The sequence below is a fragment of the Ooceraea biroi genome, chromosome 8, assembly GCF_003672135.1.
Source record: "Ooceraea biroi isolate clonal line C1 chromosome 8, Obir_v5.4, whole genome shotgun sequence".
NCBI lineage: Eukaryota > Metazoa > Arthropoda > Insecta > Hymenoptera > Formicidae > Ooceraea > Ooceraea biroi.
Genome location: NC_039513.1, coordinates 13,609,823 through 13,631,561, shown reverse-complemented (window position 1 = coordinate 13,631,561; position 21,739 = coordinate 13,609,823). Strand labels below are relative to the sequence as shown.

The window sequence follows — 21,739 nt, the reverse complement described above, 5'->3', positions numbered from 1 at the left end:
AAATACGAGCCAAATCGAGTTGAAAGAAAAGCTGGCCCATCAAATAGAAGATGAATTGAGCGAGGAGAAACGAAACGGTTATAAATATCTCATTCTCGCGAGGTGTTTCCTCTCGGGGTACGCGAGGATGGAGGTAGAGAGGACGATCCGCAAATTTGAATGCAGCGTAAATTAGCAGGGGACTACGTGCACCTCCAAAAATTTATAATGTAATTCCGCGACCAACGAGACGTTTCGAAAGGTCCTCGCATAACTTTGTAAATCCAATTTTATCCATAAATTCTCTTTTCTCTGCAGAAAATCCTGTCAAACTAATGTTACTTTACTTTTTTGCAAAATGTTTAAACGAATAAATATTTTATACATCCTCTGCAAACTGCGAAAGCAAATAAATTATGAGAATTAAATATGTTTATTAAATAGCCCATATGTTTAAATAGACATAATTCATCTGCAGCGAAAAATTAGAAACTCAAATGACAAATTCACAAATACAGAATCACGCCAGTTTGATCGGAACACAAAACGAAAAACATACAGTAATAACAACATTCGGAAAATCGAGACGCGATAATTCCGGTTGTGCGCCGGCGGTTCTCCAGCTGCAGCACATCCAGCTACATCCACGTACGGTCCGAGTCGAGATAACGGAATTCCAGGATCCTCCAGCTATTCAATGATCCTGAAGGGTCACGTACATTCGTTCATGCGCGACCGGCCATCGATATGGCCGGTGAATAACTGTCGTTGCTGGAACATTGCAGACGGGCTCCGGCGGGGCTCTTTACTGATAATTGCACCCGGCTAACACCTCGTCCCACCCGAGAAGATCGTTCTTATCCTCGCCGGACGGCCGCCTCGCTCCCTGGTCGGCGAAACGGACACGAGCGAGACGGGACGTCTGTGGCAAAAGGAGAAATGCGTTCTTCAGTCGGCAAGAAAAAACAGGGCCAGCATGTGCCGATCGGTTCCCCACTGGCAAGAAAATTCGAAAGGGGGCTGCCGCTCTCGAATTTTCAGGGGCAGGCATCGGCGGCTATTTCGAGAGCAATCACGAGCCGCCCGAAATTACACTGTGCCGAATCGCAAACGAACGCGGTCGAGATAATGGAGAGATAAGGGGATTTATGGCACCGTCTACCTCCCTCTCCTTCCCTCTTCCCTGTCAGTTAATACTTTTTTGCTGTATCCTCACGTACCACGATCCATCGATCGAAGGGATGATCGAGCGAGATCCCGACGATCTAATCAGCATACACACGGCATCGATGATACCCCGTGGAAGGGAAAAGGAGCAAAAGGGCGGACGCGGTACCGACCGGTAATAATCTCATCCTATGCATTCGTTTCATTAGATTCCACTTAACGAAGCCCCGCCGGCCATCCGAAAAAGAAGCAATCATAATTCATTCCTCGGCAGTCTTTCGCGTGCACGCGCGCGTTCTTTCTCTCTCTCACATCTCCCTGCCAGCGATAAATCGTCTAATCGTGGATCCAAGATCGGAGTTCCCGAGAGGTACTGTTTTACGTCCGGCCCGTTTAAGGGCCGTGGGGCCCTGCGTCCGTCTTCGCGAGGTGAGAGATTCGCACGCGGCGAGCGTCGCCGTTTATAACTTCGAAATCCGATCCCCGCGGTGTAACACCGAATTAAAAACGCGATGAACGAGTAATTATGGGGTTACACAATTCATCTCTTCTTGGAAATCCCATCTCGTTTCGCACGTGTCCTTCCATTGTTTGCGTTGTATATTTTATTCTTATTTCGCGTCGCTCACGATTGGCATCTTCTTCAAAGTATGTGCATTACAATTGTTGAAAATAAAGAATTACGATTTTGTGTAGGATTTTTTATTAAAGATTGTTTCCGGAATGAGATCCCGATCGTGTCACGAAGCCGAGACACATTCCTTGTACGTACGTACGTATCTACAAGGAAAGTTTCTTTCTTACATACCTTACACAGAGAGCGTAGTATGTCTTTAGCGGCCGCGAAAAATCCCGCAGTAATAGCAGGTTCACTAGCATTGAGAAATTAAACAATTAATAACGCGGCGTATGTATCGTCGGCGAAATCTCGCGCGCAATGTTCTCCACCCTATAATTTATCTGCGATTCTTTCCATTGTATAATATCTTCAACTACGCCCTCCACTCTACACAACCTAATTAATAAGCCCGAAATGAAAACCATCGGAGCAAACTCGACGCCGGATGCTGATGCAGGAGTAGGCGAAGTTCCGAAGGGTGCGAAATCGCGCGTAGTCGGACTAGACCGCGGGCGATCGAGGGACTTTTCGTGCATCTCCAATTCGTGCTCGAGTGATCAGCAGCAACCCAAGAAAGGCATCACAGACGCGGGAAAAGAGATCATAATTTATACCGTCGCCGCTGTCGGCACAGACAATAAATCCGCCGGCGTTTCACCCAACTCTCGGCTCGGCTCGAGGCGCGCGTTCAAGTGCGGACGAAAGTTACCCGGGGCCGCCTAGGGTGTCCATTATTCCCAGATAATTACATACTTCTCCCTCAGGAATTTTCGAAATGAGTTTCGAGCCCTGCTCTCTCGTGCCGCGAGATTGGTCCAGACGACGCCGGGCGACCGTTGAGTTTTTCTACGCCCGAGAAAGCCCGATGAGAAGACGGATGGTGCCTCCTTCGCTCCCGAAAAGGGCGCATTAGACGGAAAAAATGCGAGAGAATCATCATCCGGGAAAATAACATCGAGCCGAGATTGCATCCAAAATTATGGATCTCCATTATCCTCCACAAAACATCTAAAAGCATTGATGGAGCCTATTTCCGCCATGAAATTACTATAATCGTGTGAAAAAATGTGAGAACATTACGATCGTACGAGTTTTGCACAAAGTGTCGTAAAATTTTATGGGTCCTAAATGGAATTAATTAACGTGCATCTAAAAAGATCGTAACGACAGCGAGAATCGCGAACATGTTTTTAACGTGCCTTTGACGAGGCCGTAATTTCGACTGCCTCTATTTTGCATTTTACGCTTGATAATTTCGCGCTTGTTGCGCCGAGGAGAAACGCGATCTATCTTGAGAATCTGTTTGTAGCCGAGCTTGATGATCATCGCCAGACAGTTTCCGGGGATAAAAATAAATATTTCGATATATACTTTCGCTGTCCCTTCGAGGCAGCATTTACTCGCGTCTAATTGCTGCTGCAACCGCCGCAGAGCGTGTGCAAACCACGGAGAGCCCGCGCATTGCGATCCCAAAACTCGATTTCAGCGAGATCACGTCGCGATCGCACGTGGCCCGGTTCGTTCCAGATTACGTTCCATTGAACCGTGAAAGCCCAGCTTTCGCGTTCCGGTGGACCGTTAAGTGTAGCGGTCGCGCGCGACGATGGACGGATGGGCGCGGAAACGGCTCGGAGAGATGAGGAGAAGATGAGGAGTGATCCGTGCAACGCGAAGCTCGACGGATTGACGACAATTCGCTCTGCCAATTATCCAATTATTACTCGATCTACCGTGCAATCTTGGAAGATCAGGAGAGAGAGGCGCGATTGTTCGCTCCGTTGGTCTCATCTTCATTGCAAGAGCCGCGGATCGCTTTCTCGCCTTCCTTGAGACCGTGTCACGCGCAGAGAACAGGTTGAACGTTCAGGAAATAGAGGCGCCCACATCTGCGTCAGTAGCGGTACCGCGCTTCTGTTATCTCCACCGGGTTTCAAAGCAGACGCTCGTATCGCACGAGGTGAACGAGCAAACGACGACGATGACGGCGACAGAGGCGACGACCGCTGTCGTTTGTCCAGGTCGAGGTGCAATCGTGACGATTCGTCGTTGTCGGACATTCGTGCGAATTTACTAAACTCCAACCCCGTGCCGAACAGCTGGAGATTCATGCGCCGTAACGGTAGAGGAGTAGAAGGATAAGTTTGAGAGGACTATAGTCTCCAACGGTGCTTCTCGCGATCGCAAACGTTTCTACATGTTATTTTATATTATTATAGATAAAAGAGAAACCCTAAAAGACCTTTTTAAAAAAAGAAAAAATATATACGCCAAGTACATAAAAACTCCCAACTTGTCAAAACTCAAAACTAAATATGAAATCAATAATTAACTAGCCAAGTATCTAGAAGCAGTTTGAGTATTTTACCCAAACGTTTTCCATGCATACTCTCTTATCGCATGACGACATTGAAGTACTTGGCGTGCCCGAATCACATTAAAACGTCCTGTCCTACCTATAAGAGACACAAAATCATTTGCGAGTCATTATTGAAAATCATGAAGATACAAGATACATACAAATCAAGATATTGTACAAATTTATAAGATTTACAAAATTTACAAGAATACATGACCACTGCGATCCGGGCACGCCAAGTACTTCAATGTCGTCGTGCGATAAGAGAGTATGCATGGAAAACGTTTGGGTAAAATACTCAAACTGCTACTAGATACTTGGCTAGTTAATTATTGATTTCATATTTAGTTTTGAGTTTTGACAAGTTGGGAGTTTTTATGTACTTGGCGTATATATTTTTTCTTTTTTTAAAAAGGTTTTTTAGGGATTATCTTTTAACAAAAATGTAGTAGTATTATTGATGTATTTTTATCTTATACTATCTTACCGATTTGCATTAATGCTGCAATACTGTATCCGATACATAATGTACTAAGACCCAATTTCTTCACCTCTCGATAACTTTATCCAAAAGATATCTCGTAGAATCAGTTTTCTTCACCTTTGTAACCTGACAGAATATGGTAATTTATAATAACATTCTAGACACTTTGTGTCAAAAGTGAGTAGTATGAAGAATAGCTATCCGTTAAATACGTAATTAGAGGTTTCAATGAAGAAATAAATTTTTAGTTATCTGGAAGATAGCTATTGAGAGGTATGAAGAAACCGGGCATAAGTGGAGAATGATAAAGGAAGAGAGATATCAGTCTGTTAGTTATCTCTGAAAGAGTTTTTTATTTTCTATGGATATTGCGGATACAAGTGTTGTATACCGATACTTTTGTTTTGTTCGCTACCGCGTCGCTTGAATGAACTTATTGGATTGGATATTGTCGTGCAACGTCGTCGTCGTCGACGTGGTGCAACGTCGTCCCCGTCGCCGTCCGGCGCCGTCCTTTGAAAAGCTGGCGCCTCTGCTGCGCCGCGCGTCTGAAACGCTAGCGTCTCTGAAACGCTGGCGCAGCTACGCCGGCGCCTCTAAACCGCTGGCGCCTCTAAAAAGCTGGCGCCTCTGAAACGCTAGCGCCTCTGAAACGCTGGCGCCTCTGAAACGCTGGCGCCTCTAAAAAGCTGGCGCCTCTGAAACGCTAGCGCCTCTGAAACGCTGGCGCAGCTACGCTGGTGCCTCTGAAAAGCTGGCGTTTCTGAAACGCTGGCGCAGCTACGCCGGCGCCTCTAAAACGCTGGCACCTCTGAAAAGCTGGCGCCTCTGAAACGCTAGCGCCTCTGAAACGCTGGCGCAGCTACGCTGGTGCCTCTGAAAAGCTGGCGCCTCTGAAACGCTGGCGCAGCTACGCTGGTGCCTCTGAAAAGCTGGCGCCTCTGAAACGCTGGCGCAGCTACGCCGGCGCCTCTAAAACGCTGGCGTCTCTGAAAAGTTGGCGCCTCTGAAACGCCGGCGCCTCTGCTGAGCCGGCGCCTCTGAAACGCTGGCGCGTCTCTTTATAGTGAGTACCCGGCTTTACGCCGTCGCCGTCGCCGTCGCCGTCCGGCGACGTGAACCTATCGTACGTATGTGAACGCGCCTTTAGGGACAAAGTCGCTTTGCTTGTGTGCGTGCGAGCGTACGCACGTGAGTCTGAACCTGATGAATCTGGAGAAGAATGAAACGTCACAAGTGTTGCATACGATTACGGTATCTGAGGATGGAGTGCACCAATTTTTTTCGAAGTGGTCGCAATCGAAAGCTTGCATCCATATTATGTTATAAAAGTATCGTTAGATTTTTCAGTACGTCTTTAGTTCCTGAGATATTGTAATCAAAAGTTTATTTGACATGAATTTAACGTAAAATTCCGGATAAGTTACCTGGTAGCGCGACGTCTATGCAGTGGCTCTCATTGCTCGGAACCTTGTTCTTTATGTACTTGGCGTCGCGACGCTACCGCGTCGCTTGATTCGCCGAGCTAGTCGCAAAATAAAAATTAAAGAATCATCTGTAAGATCTGGAAAGATAGTCGAGACTGACAGGTCGTATAGAGGATCGAAATGAAAACAAGTTGATCACAACAGTAGGAGTATTGGCCGTACAGCCTAAGACCTAGGCGTGTGAACCAGGGATCCCGGAGAGTTCGAGTTCAAATCTAAGGCAGTCTCCTAGTTATTTTTCGCCTCTTACAATTCAGAAGTGGAATAAAATCCGCTACCCCTCGAAGACAGTTGAGATTCATCCGCTACCCCTCGGAGAGGAGGGAGTTGAGAAGCAGCTGGCCGGTAGTGAAGCCTGAACATGGAGGTCGGGACGGACTCAGAGGAGTGAACCAACATGGAGGTTGGGAAGGACTCAGAGGAGTGAACCAACATGGAGGTTGGGAAGGACTCAGAGGAGTGAATCAACATGGAGGTTGGGAGGGACTCAGAAGAGTGAACCAAAAATGGATGTTGGGAGGGACTCAGAAGAGTGAACCAAAAATGGATGTTGGGAGGGACTCAAGTGGAGTGAACCGACGATTTGGAGACATTCGGGGACGAATGTAATGTCAGGCTGGCCGAGCTGTAAGATCTGGAAAGATAGTCGAGACTGACAGGTCGTATAGAGGATCGGAATGAAAACAAGTTGATCACAACAGTAGGAGTATTGGCCGTACAGCCTAAGACCTAGGCGTGTGAACCAGGGATCCCGGAGAGTTCGAGTTCAAATCTAAGGCAGTCTCCTAGTTATTTTTCGCCTCTTACAATTCAGAAGTGGAATAAAATCCGCTACCCCTCGAAGACAGTTGAGATTCATCCGCTATCCCTCGGAGAGGAGGGAGTTGAGAAGCAGCTGGCCGGTAGTGAAGCCTGAACATGGAGGTCGGGACGGACTCAGAGGAGTGAACCAACATGGAGGTTGGGAAGGACTCAGAGGAGTGAATCAACATGGAGGTTGGGAGGGACTCAGAAGAGTGAACCAAAAATGGATGTTGGGAGGGACTCAGAAGAGTGAACCAAAAATGGATGTTGGGAGGGACTCAAGTGGAGTGAACCGACGATTTGGAGACATTCGGGGACGAATGTAATGTCAGGCTGGCCGAGCTGTAAGATCTGGAAAGATAGTCGAGACTGACAGGTCGTATAGAGGATCGGAATGAAAACAAGTCGATCACAACAGTAGGAGTATTGGCCGTACAGCCTAAGACCTAGGCGTGTGAACCAGGGATCCCGGAGAGTTCGAGTTCAAATCTAAGGCAGTCTCCTAGTTATTTTTCGCCTCTTACACATCTCACAATCAGCTGTTGATCTAAAGCTCCGAATTTTGTGAATTAAAGACAAAAACCGAGCGTAAAAAGATAATAAATTGTTGGCGTTACTTGGTGGCCCCATAGCCTCTCAGTTTTCTTCTCTGGACAAATTCGTCTCGAATCGCGAACAAAGTGTTTCAAAGACATTCCGCGCGAAACGCTCGGCGAAAGTTGCGTCGAAACGTGGACCGCGCCAGGCAGTTCCGGATAGTATCGCTCGCAGTGAGATCTGTGGAAATCAGGCGAGGAATCCCGTGCGGCAGGCGTGCCATTATCAACCGTTAGAACTTTTGTAACCCCGATCGTGCAACGCGATGACGATTCCGAGAGCGTGCCACGCCTCTGCCCGGACCTGCCGTCCGAACGGCGCAAAGAGAGAGAGAAAGGCAGAGCGAGAGAGGAAAGCGCAAGCAACAGGGTCAGCCTCGACGGCCACGTGCTCGATCCTCAAGATCCCGACGCATTTTCACGGATTCGGTTCGCTCGTGCGATCGAGATAGCTATAAGGGACAAGCCGGCGGGCACCGGTTACGCCTTAGAAGGACAAGCGGAATGGCGATCCGGGAATTAGATTGTGCACCGCGTCGGGTACCAGGTGTAAACATACCGAGACACGATCGTTGGTTTCGCGATATTGATCGAACGCGTGCGAATATGACTCTTTTCCTTTCGGTCTGAGAGCTTCCAGTCTCCGGGGAATCGAGGTTTGGTCTGGAAAATCGCGATAGGTCCAGCGAAGGATGCGAAGACAGAATCCTCGTACTGCGACGAACGGTCGCGATATGAACGTGCAATCCGATTCATATGTCTCGTTTTTTATTTTTATTTCATTTTATTCATGCTATTCTTCGCGGCAGCGACATTCACGGATCAACAAATTTATTATACATACATTTATGAGCGTTATTATAAGCGTGTCTCGCGGAGAATGGATGACGGAATTGACAATCGCGCAAATCACTCTCGGTTCCAGCTAATCGGATCGGACGATCAGATCGCGAGATCGCGGGGAGAAGAGAGGGATGGGGAGGAAGGGAAGGGCGGAATTAAAAACCCTCTCGGAATTTATCGGCGGGGCGGGTCGATCGGAACGTGGATGGTCGGTGCTCTTCCGCGCGCCGGTGTGAACGAACGCTAAGCCTCTGCTGGGTGAACGTCTTCGCGAGGGCCGTCTCTCCGGCTCTCTCTCTCTCTTTCTCTCTAAGCCCTAAGCATTCCTCTGAGCTAATTAAGCAAATATTATCTCGCGAATATATTATCTCGGTGTTATCGCTTCCCGACTTCCACGACGCCGGCGAGACGGAAAGCACGTAAGCGAGCCACGGCGATTCGCGGCGAGAGTCTCTCTGTGCGTTCGACGGTTCCGCGCATGAATTATCCCTTCGCGAAATTTCAAACGGGGACGTTTATAGTAATCATCCGCCTATCCGGTTGCACTCGCCGAGTAGATCCCCGAGGAATCGCGATAAAATCGGCAGCGATGCTCGCGAGCGGGACGTTAAGAAAAATGTCATAAATCGCGATAGAGCATAAATTGCAGCACGTTACGGCGTTCAAAGGGCAAAAGCTTCTCTCGAAGTCCCTACGTGGCATTATCACCGAGCCCCGGCTCTTCCTTCTTTCCCGCGTGATTGATTTATGTCGCTGACACGCGAAGGAAAGCCATTAGGATCTACGAGAGGCGCCTCGTCCTTTTTCACGGTCGTTTCGTCCAAACTCTTTCTTTTTCCTCCGCGCCGCTAAGCGCCGCGCGAGATCATTGTCCGACGTAAGCGCAAGGGTACACGGAGTGTCCATTATTTTTAGAACGCACGTCGGTGCGCTACCGGTGTCATTAATTCGGCGAGATTAATGTGACGTTGCATTGTGCCCTCATGGTTTCCAGCTGATTCCGTGATTAATGTCACCATTAACGAAGAATATAACGTCTTAAGTATCATTGCACGATACAAATAACTCGAATTCAGCATTTCAAACTTTCCCGAAGCAACCTTATAACTACTATGAAATTAAGAAATAGTCATTATGTAACACAACACAAGCTATTATACTCCAATTCATCATTTCGAGGTCCCTCGAGCATTTAAAGATCGATCTTTAATAACAACTAAAATAAAAAACTTTCATTACAACACAAACTACCTCGAATCCAACATGTCAGGATATCCCGGACTTCTCGGGCCGGGCTTGCAATCTCGAGGAAAATAACGTTCTCTCGTCAAGAGAGGGTAGCGTGCGGCTCTTTCGTTCGTTCGTTCGTTCGCGGGCACCTATCGTATCACGCGGCGCGAAACGTCGGGATCGCGTGACGGTCATAATCTACGGGACACCATGCAACGGGTATCGTGCATATGTATATCCTCGGGGCCTAAACGCGACGCGCACGCGTATATCCTTCGCCGGCGACCTAAACGGCGACTTCCTCGTGAGATAAAGCCGCGTCGCGTACGGGACCCTGGACCCGGGCTTCCCTTGCCCGCCTCCCCTTTCCTCTTCCTCCCCATATCGCATCGCCTCCCCCTCGATGTAACATCGCCCCCGTCGACTTCCTCGTCCCGACTTCGTCGTTATCGCGCGGCAACGGTTGACACCGGACGAGCATTACGTAAGGCGTGCACGAGCCGCGGATTAAACGTGTGCAGCCTGCACACGTATAACGTTATCCGCGTGTAACGTGCACCCGTGTGTCCATCGTTAACGGCGATGGTGTCGTGCACGGCAATGCACCACGGGGCCAGGCAGGCGGACTCGGCTGCGAGCATGCGAATCCGTACACGCGTATCGGTATTAATATCGAGTGTAGGCAGGTCCGAGCGCGGGCGCAGCAACAGCAACAGAGGCAGCAACAAAAAGGAAAAGGAACAAAAGAACGGGAAAGATAATCGGGACTGTGTGTGCTTGATGCGAGCGCGAGACGAACAAACGGATCTGACCGATGATGCTGGATCGTGATTGCCGGGAACTCTTTCTCTCTCTCTCTCTCTCTGTCTCAGTCCGTCCGTCCCTCTTCCTCGCGCGACGATGATGCAGTCGCGGCGCGAGACGGATATCCCGTACCGTAATTTGTTTCGTTAAAACGTCGTGTACGCGTGATACTGCTCTTTGTACGCTCGGGCTGGGTATAGGTATGTGTGCTTGTGTGTTTGTATCGGCTTCGATTTCTCTTCCGGATCTCTTTGGTTTAACAGGAATTGGAGATATTAATCGGGCTGCATGCCGGCGAGATAGGACGGCGACACATGAAACGGTCCGTCCCGTTGGTAGATCGATAAATTAACCGACAGGTAAAGACTTTCTCGCGTAATATCTCGCGTGCGAATATAGCACTGCCGATAGCGAAAATTAAATTCGCCACGTCGATTATTCGCAATGATTAATGCTAACAGTAAAGCATTTTTTGAATTTTCGTTTGTGAGAAAAGTCACACATTTGTTACTCCATGATCGTCCCGATCGAGAAATAAAAAAGCTTTTTAGAAATTTATATGTCAAAATACGTGTGAACGTTAAGAATAAAATTTCACACAGCCTCTCGCACGATTGACGCTGTGCTCATCGCTAAATAGAGAGCTTCGCTGGAGAGTGATTTTTTTAATGCGACGACTGTATCGAAGCTCGACCTCGTGAGATAAGCATCACTCGGCCATATTTAATGCGCGATGCAAACGCGAGCCTCAATGCAAAGAGCATGTAGGTCTCCATTATCTTCTCCCATTAGTCCTCGCATCCTTTGAGGAAATTAGCTATTCGAATCGTGAGCTTAGACAATGGGAGAGACTCCCCTAAACGGAAACGGTTGACGCGAAGTAAAAATCGCGTGGTCGTGGGTGGAGGAACAAAGGTTTTCTTAATTAACGAGGATTCGCTCGCTAATAACGACGCTATTATTACGATACCACGGTTCATTAACATTTATCGGTAACGCAGCTGTTGTCTCGCCCGACCTATTCGATAGCTCTCGTTTAATTGGGGTCGGCCGATTAACTTGTGTTTAGCTCGGAATATACCATTGCTGGGCCAGAAAGAGGGTCACCCGCTCCATCATCGCGCCGATCGCCGTCGATCATCGTCATCGCGATCATTAGTAGGTCGACGATAGACCGCGCCTTGCTTAGAACGCGATTGGACACGGATGATTCCATTAAAGTATTGGGTTGGCCAAAAAGTAATTGCGTTTTTTTCCAATAGATGGACATACATGTCTTGAAATGTAACTAACTTCATTCTAAACCGCAAATTCATTATGTAGGTTAACAACTCACAGTTCAAGCTTGTTTTACAAAAAGAAAGTACACGATTTCGTTAACAATTGTTTCTTTGCCGTCGATTTCAAAATGGAAAATCAAAAAGAACATTTTCGTCATATTTTCTTTTGTTACTTCCGAAAAGGGAAAAACGCTGTGCAAGCTCGTAAAAAGTTATGTCATGTATATGGCGAAGATGCTTTAAAACTGCGGCAGTGTCAAAATTCGTTTACTAAATTTCGATCTCGAGATTTTAATGTGAAAGATGCACCACGCTCAGGAAGGCCAATCGAAATTAATGATGACAAAATAAAGGCACTGATCGATTCGAATCGGCGTTTAACGACACGAGAGATTGCTGAGAATCTTAACATATCGAAATCGAGTGTTGAGAACCATTTAAAACGACTTGGATACATTAGTAAGCTCGATATTTCGGTACCACATGAGCTGAAAGAAATTCATCTCACTAAGCGTATTGACATCTGCGATTCTCTTTCGAAACGTGAGGAAAATGATCGATTTTTGAAACGTATGATAACAGGCGACGAAAAATGGATCGTCTACAGCAACGTCAAACGAAAAAGATGGTGGAGCAAGCGTGATGAACCTGCTGAAAGCACTTGAAAAGCAGATATTCACCAAAGAAAGATTATGCTGTCAGTCTGGTGGGACTGTGTATTTTGAGCTGCTTGCAAGGAATCAAACCATTAATTCAGACGTATACTGTCGTCAACTGGATAAATGAAATGATGCCATCAAACAGAAACGTCGAGAATTGGTGAATCGCAAAGGTGTTGTGTTTCACCATGATAACGCTAGACCACGTACAAGTTTGGTCACTCGTGAAAAATTGTTGCAGCTTGGATGGGATGTGTTACCATGATGTTACCACATCCACCATATTCGCCAGACCTGGCACCATCAGATTACCATTTGTTTCGTTCTTTGCAAAACGCCTTGAATGGTAAAACCTTGACTGCTGATGAGGATATCAAATCGTTCTTGTAATTGTTTTTTGCTGAAAAAGATAAGAACTTTTTTGAGCGCGGAATCATGAAGTTGCCTGAAAAATGGCAAAAGATAATCAAACAAAATGGACAATATATTGTTTAATAAAGTTTTTGTTTCCCATGAAAAATTCGCCTTTTATTTATATTAAAAAAAACGCAATTACTTTTTGGCCAACCCAATATATACTCAGGAAACCGATAGCTAAATGGAGGCTCAAAGTCGCCATTTCCATCGATGTATGTTAACGAAGCGATATTTAATAATGATGTTCACTTGTATGCAGGAAGATAAAAATAAAATTCATTTTCATGTACCTATCTTGTGATATATTTTTTAACATTTTTATTCTGATTCATTGACATTTGCGGAGCTCGGAACGTAATTACGAGAAACACGCAGCGATGACAGTTGCGTCAGATGTCGCGAAATCGCACAATACCGGCGATGATTGAAGGAACCGCTGACGCGCGTTCGCCAATTCAAATCATCGTGATGAACGACGATGCGGCGAACAAACGTAATGACAAGCACACCGTTCGATGATAATTCCACGTGACATTTCGCGAGAGGAATCCTCGCATGCATCCGTAATCATCAATAATTGATCGAAACGACTGTCCCTCCGAGGAAACATTTCCGCGACTCGGGTCCGTTATCCGCGACGACGTGACCGTTCGTCCCGTCAGAAAGTGATCATGCAAATTTAACTTGCAACGACCAGCAACCGCGAGAAATCAGTGCGAACGGATCATTCCGCTCGGCGGGATCGCGAACGGATTTTGCGCGAATCGCGGAATAAATCGTTTTCGATCGCGGTCGACCTCGAAGGACGCGAGAGCCGAGGCGATCAGAAAATTGGATCTTCCGATCCTGATCCTGATACGCCATTAATAAACCTCCCGGTAACGGCGTATCGCGCGAAAGTCCATTTCACTTTCGTGTCTGCGGAGAGAAGCGGCGAATCGGCGGCCCGGCTTCGCGAATAATTCGAGAATCCGATGGCTGCACCCGATTACGAGCGAGAGAGTAGCTGATTTACGCCGGTGCAATTAAACGAATTAGCCACACGGCCGGCCGGCGAAACAAGAGCGGCTGGACCGACTCGCGAGAGAGTATCCCGGGAATGTTACTCGTTACCGGAGCGATTTCGCGGGATAAACGGCTCGTTTCAAAAGTCACGCACGGTGCGCCCGCGTGCGTGCACCGATACTATCTGTCTTTAATTTTGCCGGCCGCGAAAGTCTGATCGCGAAAACGCGCTCACCGCCTTTACGCGCGTCGCGCGCTCCTTCTTCAAGGCTGTTGCGCGATTAATTAATATCGCCTACTGATCGACGCTCACTTAGCGGTTAAGTGCGAATCGCATTCGGGTCGATGATTTCAGGATATCATAATATGTCGCAAATTTGCCTGTATATAAGCGATGATGACATATGCAGAGATGGATAAAGAAGGTGATGCTATTTACGTTATGATACTGCAATTACCGAACCACTTACAAGGGAACTAACACAACTGTCCCTCACCGATTTTGATGGGCTTTGGATATGTTGTAGAGCATCGAAAAATATTAGACCCCTATTTTTTTTAGTTGCGTATCTCAACGTTTAGGGGTTGAAACAGCCCCTCGAAGATAGGGGTAAATTAAAAAATTTGACATTTTCGAAAAATGTGAATACACCGTTGTAAAGAGTATAAAATACTATAAAACTTTTGTATAAAACATTTTTTCATATATCTTATATTTTCAAAGATATTCGCTAAAAATGAAAAAATTCTTTATCTTCGAGGGGCTGTTTCAACCCCTAAACGTTGAGATACGCAGCTAAAAAAATAGGGGTCTAATATTTTTCGATGCTCTACAACATATCCAAAGCCCATCAAAATCGGTGAGGGACAGTTGTGTTAGTTCCCTTGTTAGCTGTTTAATGATTAACTTGAGCTTAATTGCTTTTAAAATCCGCAAATGTTAATGTATCAATGTATTGGTAATAAAATGTGCAGATTTAATAAAGCGATTTATTTTGTATTTATTTATTTCGTAAATCCAGATTCTAGAGGGTTGCATGGAGGTGGTAAATTCACATTCCGCACACAAGGGAAAGTAAAATGATTCATGCCTGTGCAACAGGGTCAATTTTCCAAAGAATGCAGATTAAACAGGCAACGCAACGATCCATCCTTTGGTGGCCCGAGCTCGACTTCGCTCATAAAGTACGACTCCTACATTTACGTGACCCGTTGATTTGCCAGGCCGAGGGGACGGGGTCTCATCCGAAAGGCAATTACGCCCGGGTAGCCCGCCGAAGGGGAGCTTCTCCGCGCATCTCCATTATTTTTAACCACCGCGCGTCGCGCAGTGGTTGCTTACCTCGGATTCAATTCTGCCGCGCGGGGTGCAGGCGTAATGCCTGTTGCGCCCCGTTCGCGAGGCCCCGGAGACGGGTAAGGGAGCAGGCTTTGTTTCGAAAGCAATCGGTCTTCCGCAGGATCTCCCACGACCGTGTGCCGGGCCCCGCGCCGTCGACGATTCATGACAGAACAAATTACAGATCGGCAGAAAAAGAGGATCGTTGGCCGCGGCTCGGTCCGCGGGGTCCGCACGGGAACAACGCGCGCGATACAGAGTCGTGAGGGTAAATTAATGGCGGCCATAATTTCGGCCGATAGTCGGTCGATGATGATGTATCGATGCTAAATGCAATGGCCGGAGTCGCCGCGCCGCCGATTATTCACGGAATGTTAGCCCGATCTCTCAATCGCCGCAAGGACGCCGGGAAGATCGGCCGAGAGAAGTCTTCAGCGTCTAAATCCGATGGAGATACAAAGCGGTGCGCGAATGTTGGATGTCTACAGTGCACATATTGCATCGGAAATCGTAAGCTGCGCAAAGAATAAAATGAAAGAGAACGAGAAGCTCATTTTCTAAACCTATTGATATTAATGTAGCTGAAGCTAGCATGCAAATTTGGAGAAAATCGTACTTTGCGTTTAACCGCGGGTCGCAAGAGACGAAAAAAATTAATAAAAAAAATTAATAACAAATAGCAAAATGCGTGTCTTGTCGCAAATGATCTACTAGTCGATTGTGCACTATGACAACGTACTTCCATGCAAATTTGGAGAAAATCGTACTTTGCGTTTAGCCGCGGGTCGCAAGAGACGAAAAAAATTAATAAAAAAAATTAATAACAAATAGCAAAATGCGTGTCTTGTCGCAAATGATCTACTAGTCGATTGTGCACTATGACAACGTACTTCCATGCAAATTTGGAGAAAATTGTATTTTGCGTTTAGCCGCGGGACGCAAAAGACGAAAAAAATTAATAAAAAAAATTAATAACAAATAGCAAAATGCGTGTCTTGTCGCAAATGATCTACTAGTCGATTGTGCACTATGACAACGTACTTCCATGCAAATTTGGAGAAAATCGTACTTTGCGTTTAGCCGCGGGACGCAAGAGACGAAAAAAATTAATAAAAAAAATTAATAACAAATAGCAAAATGCGTGTCTTGTCACAAATGATCTACTAGTCGATTGTGCACTATGACAACGTACTTCCATGCAAATTTGGAGAAAATCGTACTTTGCGTTTAACCGTAGGACGCGAAAAACATTGAAAAATATTTTAAGTAATTAAAAACAATTACGAAATTATGAGTCTTAGCGCAAGTGATCGGTTAATCGATTCTGCACTATAACGACGAAATCCTATGCAAATTTTAAAAAATTCGGTTAAAGAACTCATAATCAGGGAATTTTAAACTTTCGATTGAATAGCGCCCCAGGGGCGCCTATACGTCATTCGGTCCTGGCCGCGCGGCATTTGGCTGCTAGCTCTGGCTGCTAGCTTCAGCTACATTGGATATTATCCATTAAGTCAGTGATATTCATATTAATCGGAAGTCATTAACACTATCTCTTATTCTGGAATCTTGCGTTTCGATCCGGGAATAATTCTAGCTTGAGCTTTGTACTTGAATCAGATTCCACGGTAGTCGCAACAAGAAGAAGTTACAGCTTTTGTACCTTCGCGATACCTCGCGATTCTCATTTCACCGAGCATCTCGTTCCTTCCAACGTTCTTGGAACCTAGTTTACGGGTTTGAAGCGAGTCTTCCACGAATGTAGAGGATTCGTTCGGACGTCGTAAATCGCTCTCGGCTGGGAACCCGGGTGCGTTCATGGCATAACGAGAGGGTGCGCGCCCCATCGTCGCGGGATTTTACGAGGCGAGTCGGCGGAAACGCACGGCTGCGATTTCGACTGGCTTATTCCGACCCGTTAGCCCAATTTCTCATTCACACGCCAAGGACGACCAGAACGACTTCTGTTCTGCCACGGCGCAGTCACACCGGGGGTAAAAGAGACGGGCGCGTCCACCGCGCGCGCTATACCGGTTATTATCTTTTCGCATTTTTCGGCCGAGATTATTCTCGAAACGAATGGCCCTCTTAAGGCACCAGACCGGATCATTAATCTGAGTTCGAGGATGCCTGGCCGGGAGGGAGAAGGGGGGCGGATGAGCGCGTCTACAAAGGCGCGCGGTGCGCGCCCGCGTGCCATCTCCACAATCGCTCTTTCACGGAGAGAGTGATTTAAATAAAGGGTAAAGGACACTTCAAGGCTAACGGCAATTCTGTTCAATTTATGCACGCCGACCCTATATATAACCCCCCTCTACATCCCGCCGTCATCCCCCTCGTTTCTTTTCTATTTTACGCGAGCCGCCCGAGTGAGAACGAGATGGGTTTACGCATTAATCAAAAGCGGAAACTGCCTCTCGAGGCCCCGACGCCGGCCGATCCAGACGCGAAATCAAGCGACTCGAAGACGCGCTCCCTTTTTAGCGCAGCAAATTATTCAATTTTTGTGTCCGTTACCGCGTACGCTTGGAACTGCTTGTCCCGGTACCAGAGATAATCAAAGTTTTCCCAAGCCCGTATCAGACTGCGCGTTGGACATTGAGATTGCAATCTGGAGACTGCAATTTGATCAATCAAAATGTAACAGACAACGTTTTGATGGGCTAAATCTCCAACACGGTCTCAATCTCTCGCGCAGCATTGATACTTAGGAAAAAATTGCAGAGAGACTCTGCTTCAAGTTGTGGAGAGACCACGATGATCTTGCGACTGGACACACCGAGAGGAAGATCGCGCTTTCGATCGATGGATCATTCGCGTCGATCCGTGCCGCTGTCCCATGAGCGCGGCGCGACTTTGGTTCATCGTCGCGCGAACGACGCTCTCGAGGCGCCGTAATGAATTCCATTCTAGCGTACGCTCGCGCGTAAATCAATTCTGACGGCTCGACGGAGTTTCCGCGTCCGCATCGACACCAGGAAGCGGAAACTCAAGATGTACCAGCGGGTCGGAGGGTCATTTATAGCGACGTTCTGTGTGACGTCGCTTACGTTGCCGATGTTGCTGATGTCGGTAAGTGATGTTGGCTGACGCGTGCATGTGGCGGGCCACCGTGCAGCACAATTCACTTCGACCTCCCCGATGGACCGCCGCAGCCTCCGTGAAAGAGAAAAAGAGAATCAAAAGAAAGAAGCAGCCCTCTCTCTCTCGCGACGTGCGCGCCTACCGCGACACCTTCAGATTATTGACTCCTCGTTATCCGTGATACTGCTCGATCTCCCCTCATTCTCTCATCCTCGACAACGTAAACCCAGCATTCTTATCGATGCCGTAAGTGCGATTTCTCGCAGGTGGCGGTTAATTTGCCGTGCGAGACGCGAGACGCGGCGAACAAATTCAAACGAAGCAGATGTCACACGTACGGCTCGTTCATTCTGATCGCCGCGAATTTCTGTCCGGCACTCCGAATTAATTCCAGTCAAGAGATGTGATTTTTAATTAACTTTAATTAAGGAGAAGATAGAGGACAGAGGTATAAGAATTTTTTCAAAGGTTTCGGGAGTGATGGGAGACTTGTTGATGTATATAGCGCGAGCAGTGGACGTTTCCGCCGCGAATCGTGCCGCGAACGGTAACAAGGAAGGAATGAGAATCCCTAGCAATGCGATAAATGGATTTGTCGACGGTAAAGCGGCTTTTTCCAGCGGGGAGATAGCCCGTTAAAGGGATTCCATTCGTCCAATTCGTCTCGAGTATCAAATTACAAATTAAAAGGCTCACTCACGTGTTCGTCCACCGAGTAGGTCAGCTCCCCGTCGTCGTAAAGGACGAACCACCTCCTCTGCCATCTCTGCAACATAAAAAACAAGAACTTTATACAAGAGGCACATTTACAACCCTGGCTATTTAGATACAGACATAAAGGGGGATATCCAAAGGGAGAAAGATTGACACAAACAACTCCCGTGAAATTTATAATTGACAATTATATGCTTCAATTTCACGCGGAGCAACGGTGATTAGACGCGGGAATTTCTTTCGGCGCCAACGCGAATAATGAGCGATACCCCGATCGTTGCGGGCAATTATCGCAATAGTCATAATTATCTTACGCGGGGGAAATTACGGCGAACGCCGCACGGCAAACAAACGTGGATGGAGAACTTTCCGCGGGGCCGGAGCGCTTCGCAATTTTCGCAGAAACGCGCATTCTACGTCGGGAGAAAATAATTTCGCGCGACTCAAGGCTGAGCACATTCGATTTGCCTTAAAGGATTCTTCTCTTTCTCTCTCTCTCTCTCTCTCTCTTTCTCTTTCTTTTTCTCTCTCGGGCCTCCCGCTACGTCAGCCGGACAATTAGCACGCGGCAGCCCTTAATTAGAAACAAAGCCGCCGGAGAGAAACAAGAAAGAAGAAGAAGCGCGGCTCAGCAAGTGCGGCGGATGCTGATCTCTCTCTTTCGCTCTTTCTCTTTCTGTCTGACTTTTCTATTTCTCTCGTCCGCTACCTCCCCGGCGAAAAATTTCTCGCGTTTTGTGCTTCGGGCGCATCTCGCGCGTTTCTAAAGAACTTCGCGCCGGCTTCGAACTTTGCTCTAAGCACTTTCGCGTGCAATTCACCTCGCGCTAGCCTTGAACTCATCTGAAAAATTCACCTTCGAATTTCTCCTGGCGGAGATCCTTACTCCTCCTCGAGGCACGTGGAGCGTGAACGAGCGCGCGCAGGCAACGCATCATATCATGCGCATTGTTTTCACGCGCGAGTCTTCCGTGCAAGTTAACAAAAGCGTCGCTTTCACCACGCGTTACGCATCGCGGATGCAGATGCGCGGGGATTTCGCTGATATTACGTGGTAACAAATGCGAATTTGACGAGGGCCATACGAATCGGAAAGAAGCGCGACGATTATAAAGCGAGTGGCAGTTGCGAGCTTTGCGCGATTGTATGCAAATGTGAGCGCAACGTGTAAAGTTTGCGCCCGATCAGCATACAGTTACATGCAGTTATGCGATACCATGGTCGTATCATTTAGCCCCCTCGTCCACCATAAAGACGAATGCGAGGTGTTTCGCGGACGAACACGTTAATACGAATCAGAAACTTGAAGCCTTATTTCTCGATCGAACTTTGCGAGCGAAGAAATATTCAGTGAGCGATATTACTTTCGTAAGCAATCGCTTGGCATCAGAGATCATACATGATTAAATCAGTGATTACAGTTTTTAATTATATTCTTATCCTATTTATTTTTTCATTATTAAAAACATTATTATTGAATAAAATATATAATAAATAATGAAAATTTGCACGTCGTGATATGCAATAGAGAATACATAAAAACTGCTATACGCTATTCCAGGAACGTTATAAGGGACCTGCAATGCAGGATTGATTCTGACGTTGCAGTCGCGTCGAATCTGCTGCCTTTATCCGACATGAAGGGATAAAATCACATCGTCGTCGTCGTCGTAGTGCGGAATAGGCACATAGGTACCGTTGTAAAATCGCTGGATGAGGCGGCCAACACAGGCGGGGAGAGAACAGATCTCAGCCTACACGAGGCGGCGGTATCTTCATCTGGTAATTATTCACTAGGGGCCCCGTCTGTGGACCCGCCGTACGTGGACCTCCGCGCACGTGCGTGGGAAGATCTCTCCTGGAGGGAGGACGAAGAGGGAGTCCGACGCCGGCCTGAACAATCGCGCGAGAGGATTGATTTACAAGGAGGTAAGGAGAGAAAAAGAGAGAGAGAGAAGGAGAGTTCCGTCTCTCTCTCTCTCTCTCTCTCTCTCTCTCTCTCTCTCTCTCTCTAATCTCTTCTTCATCTAACGCATGCCACAAGGATCGAAGGATTGTTTTCTACATTTTTATATAACATTTCGATAAATATTATTTTGCTAGAATACGTTTAGTTAATTATAGAATGCTCGAAATAATAACTATATATCGATTTAGGATTATTTTTACATTGCGCTTTCCTCAAATTTCAGTGAAATAAAATTTGTAATTAATTTTACGGCGTACATAATGAACGTATTCTGCAATACTCAACGATTATTTATTAACTGTCTCGATTATCAATATCACTGCTCATGTTTCTCGAGAGTGTCAAGTAGACAAACATCATTATTTTTCAGAAGCAAAAATATCACAATTGTAATATATTCATTACCGCTTACAGCGGCTTACAGCGTACAGGCGAGAAGATGCACGAAATTCGCTGGACCATTCGATGCATTAAAGCCAGTCGACGATGTCCAGTATACATTGACATGACGAGCATGCACACGCATGTTTAATCATCGAACAACGTTAGACAGGTGCATCAAGAGAAAGTGCATAATGGCACGCTCGCGGTAGCCAGGGTGGAGTGAAAGTCGGCATAATGCCTCACGACGGAATAACGCGACGGAAGAACGGATCGTTTGTTCGGGTCGTTTTGTCCGGCTAATTGGCGTGGCCCGAATACGCGAGACCGTAATGCTGCATCTACCAATCGGCGGATGCAAGCGCCGCGTGGAATCTGCCTAATTTACGAGGACACAAATATTTTATACCGTTACACAGGAGCGAACGATCAGGTAAAAGGAGAGACAACGGAGAAAGAAAAGGAGAAAGAGAAGAAGGGAAAAAGGGGCGAGATCGATACACCGGCTCATCAATGTTTCGC

At 46.9% G+C, this 21,739-nt stretch overlaps 1 protein-coding gene across 4 annotated transcripts in view; it reads right to left on the bottom strand.

Annotated features, from left to right (window-relative positions):
• The window catches only part of LOC105275023 (protein outspread), a 229,764-nt gene that overhangs the window by 95,403 nt on the left and 112,622 nt on the right, over positions 1-21,739 (bottom strand). For all 4 annotated transcript variants that reach the window (XM_026972093.1, XM_026972095.1, XM_026972094.1 and 1 more), the window contains exon 3: positions 18,854-18,919. In XM_026972093.1, the coding sequence (XP_026827894.1) occupies positions 18,854-18,919 (66 nt within the window). The remainder of the gene's footprint in view (positions 1-18,853; positions 18,920-21,739) is intronic.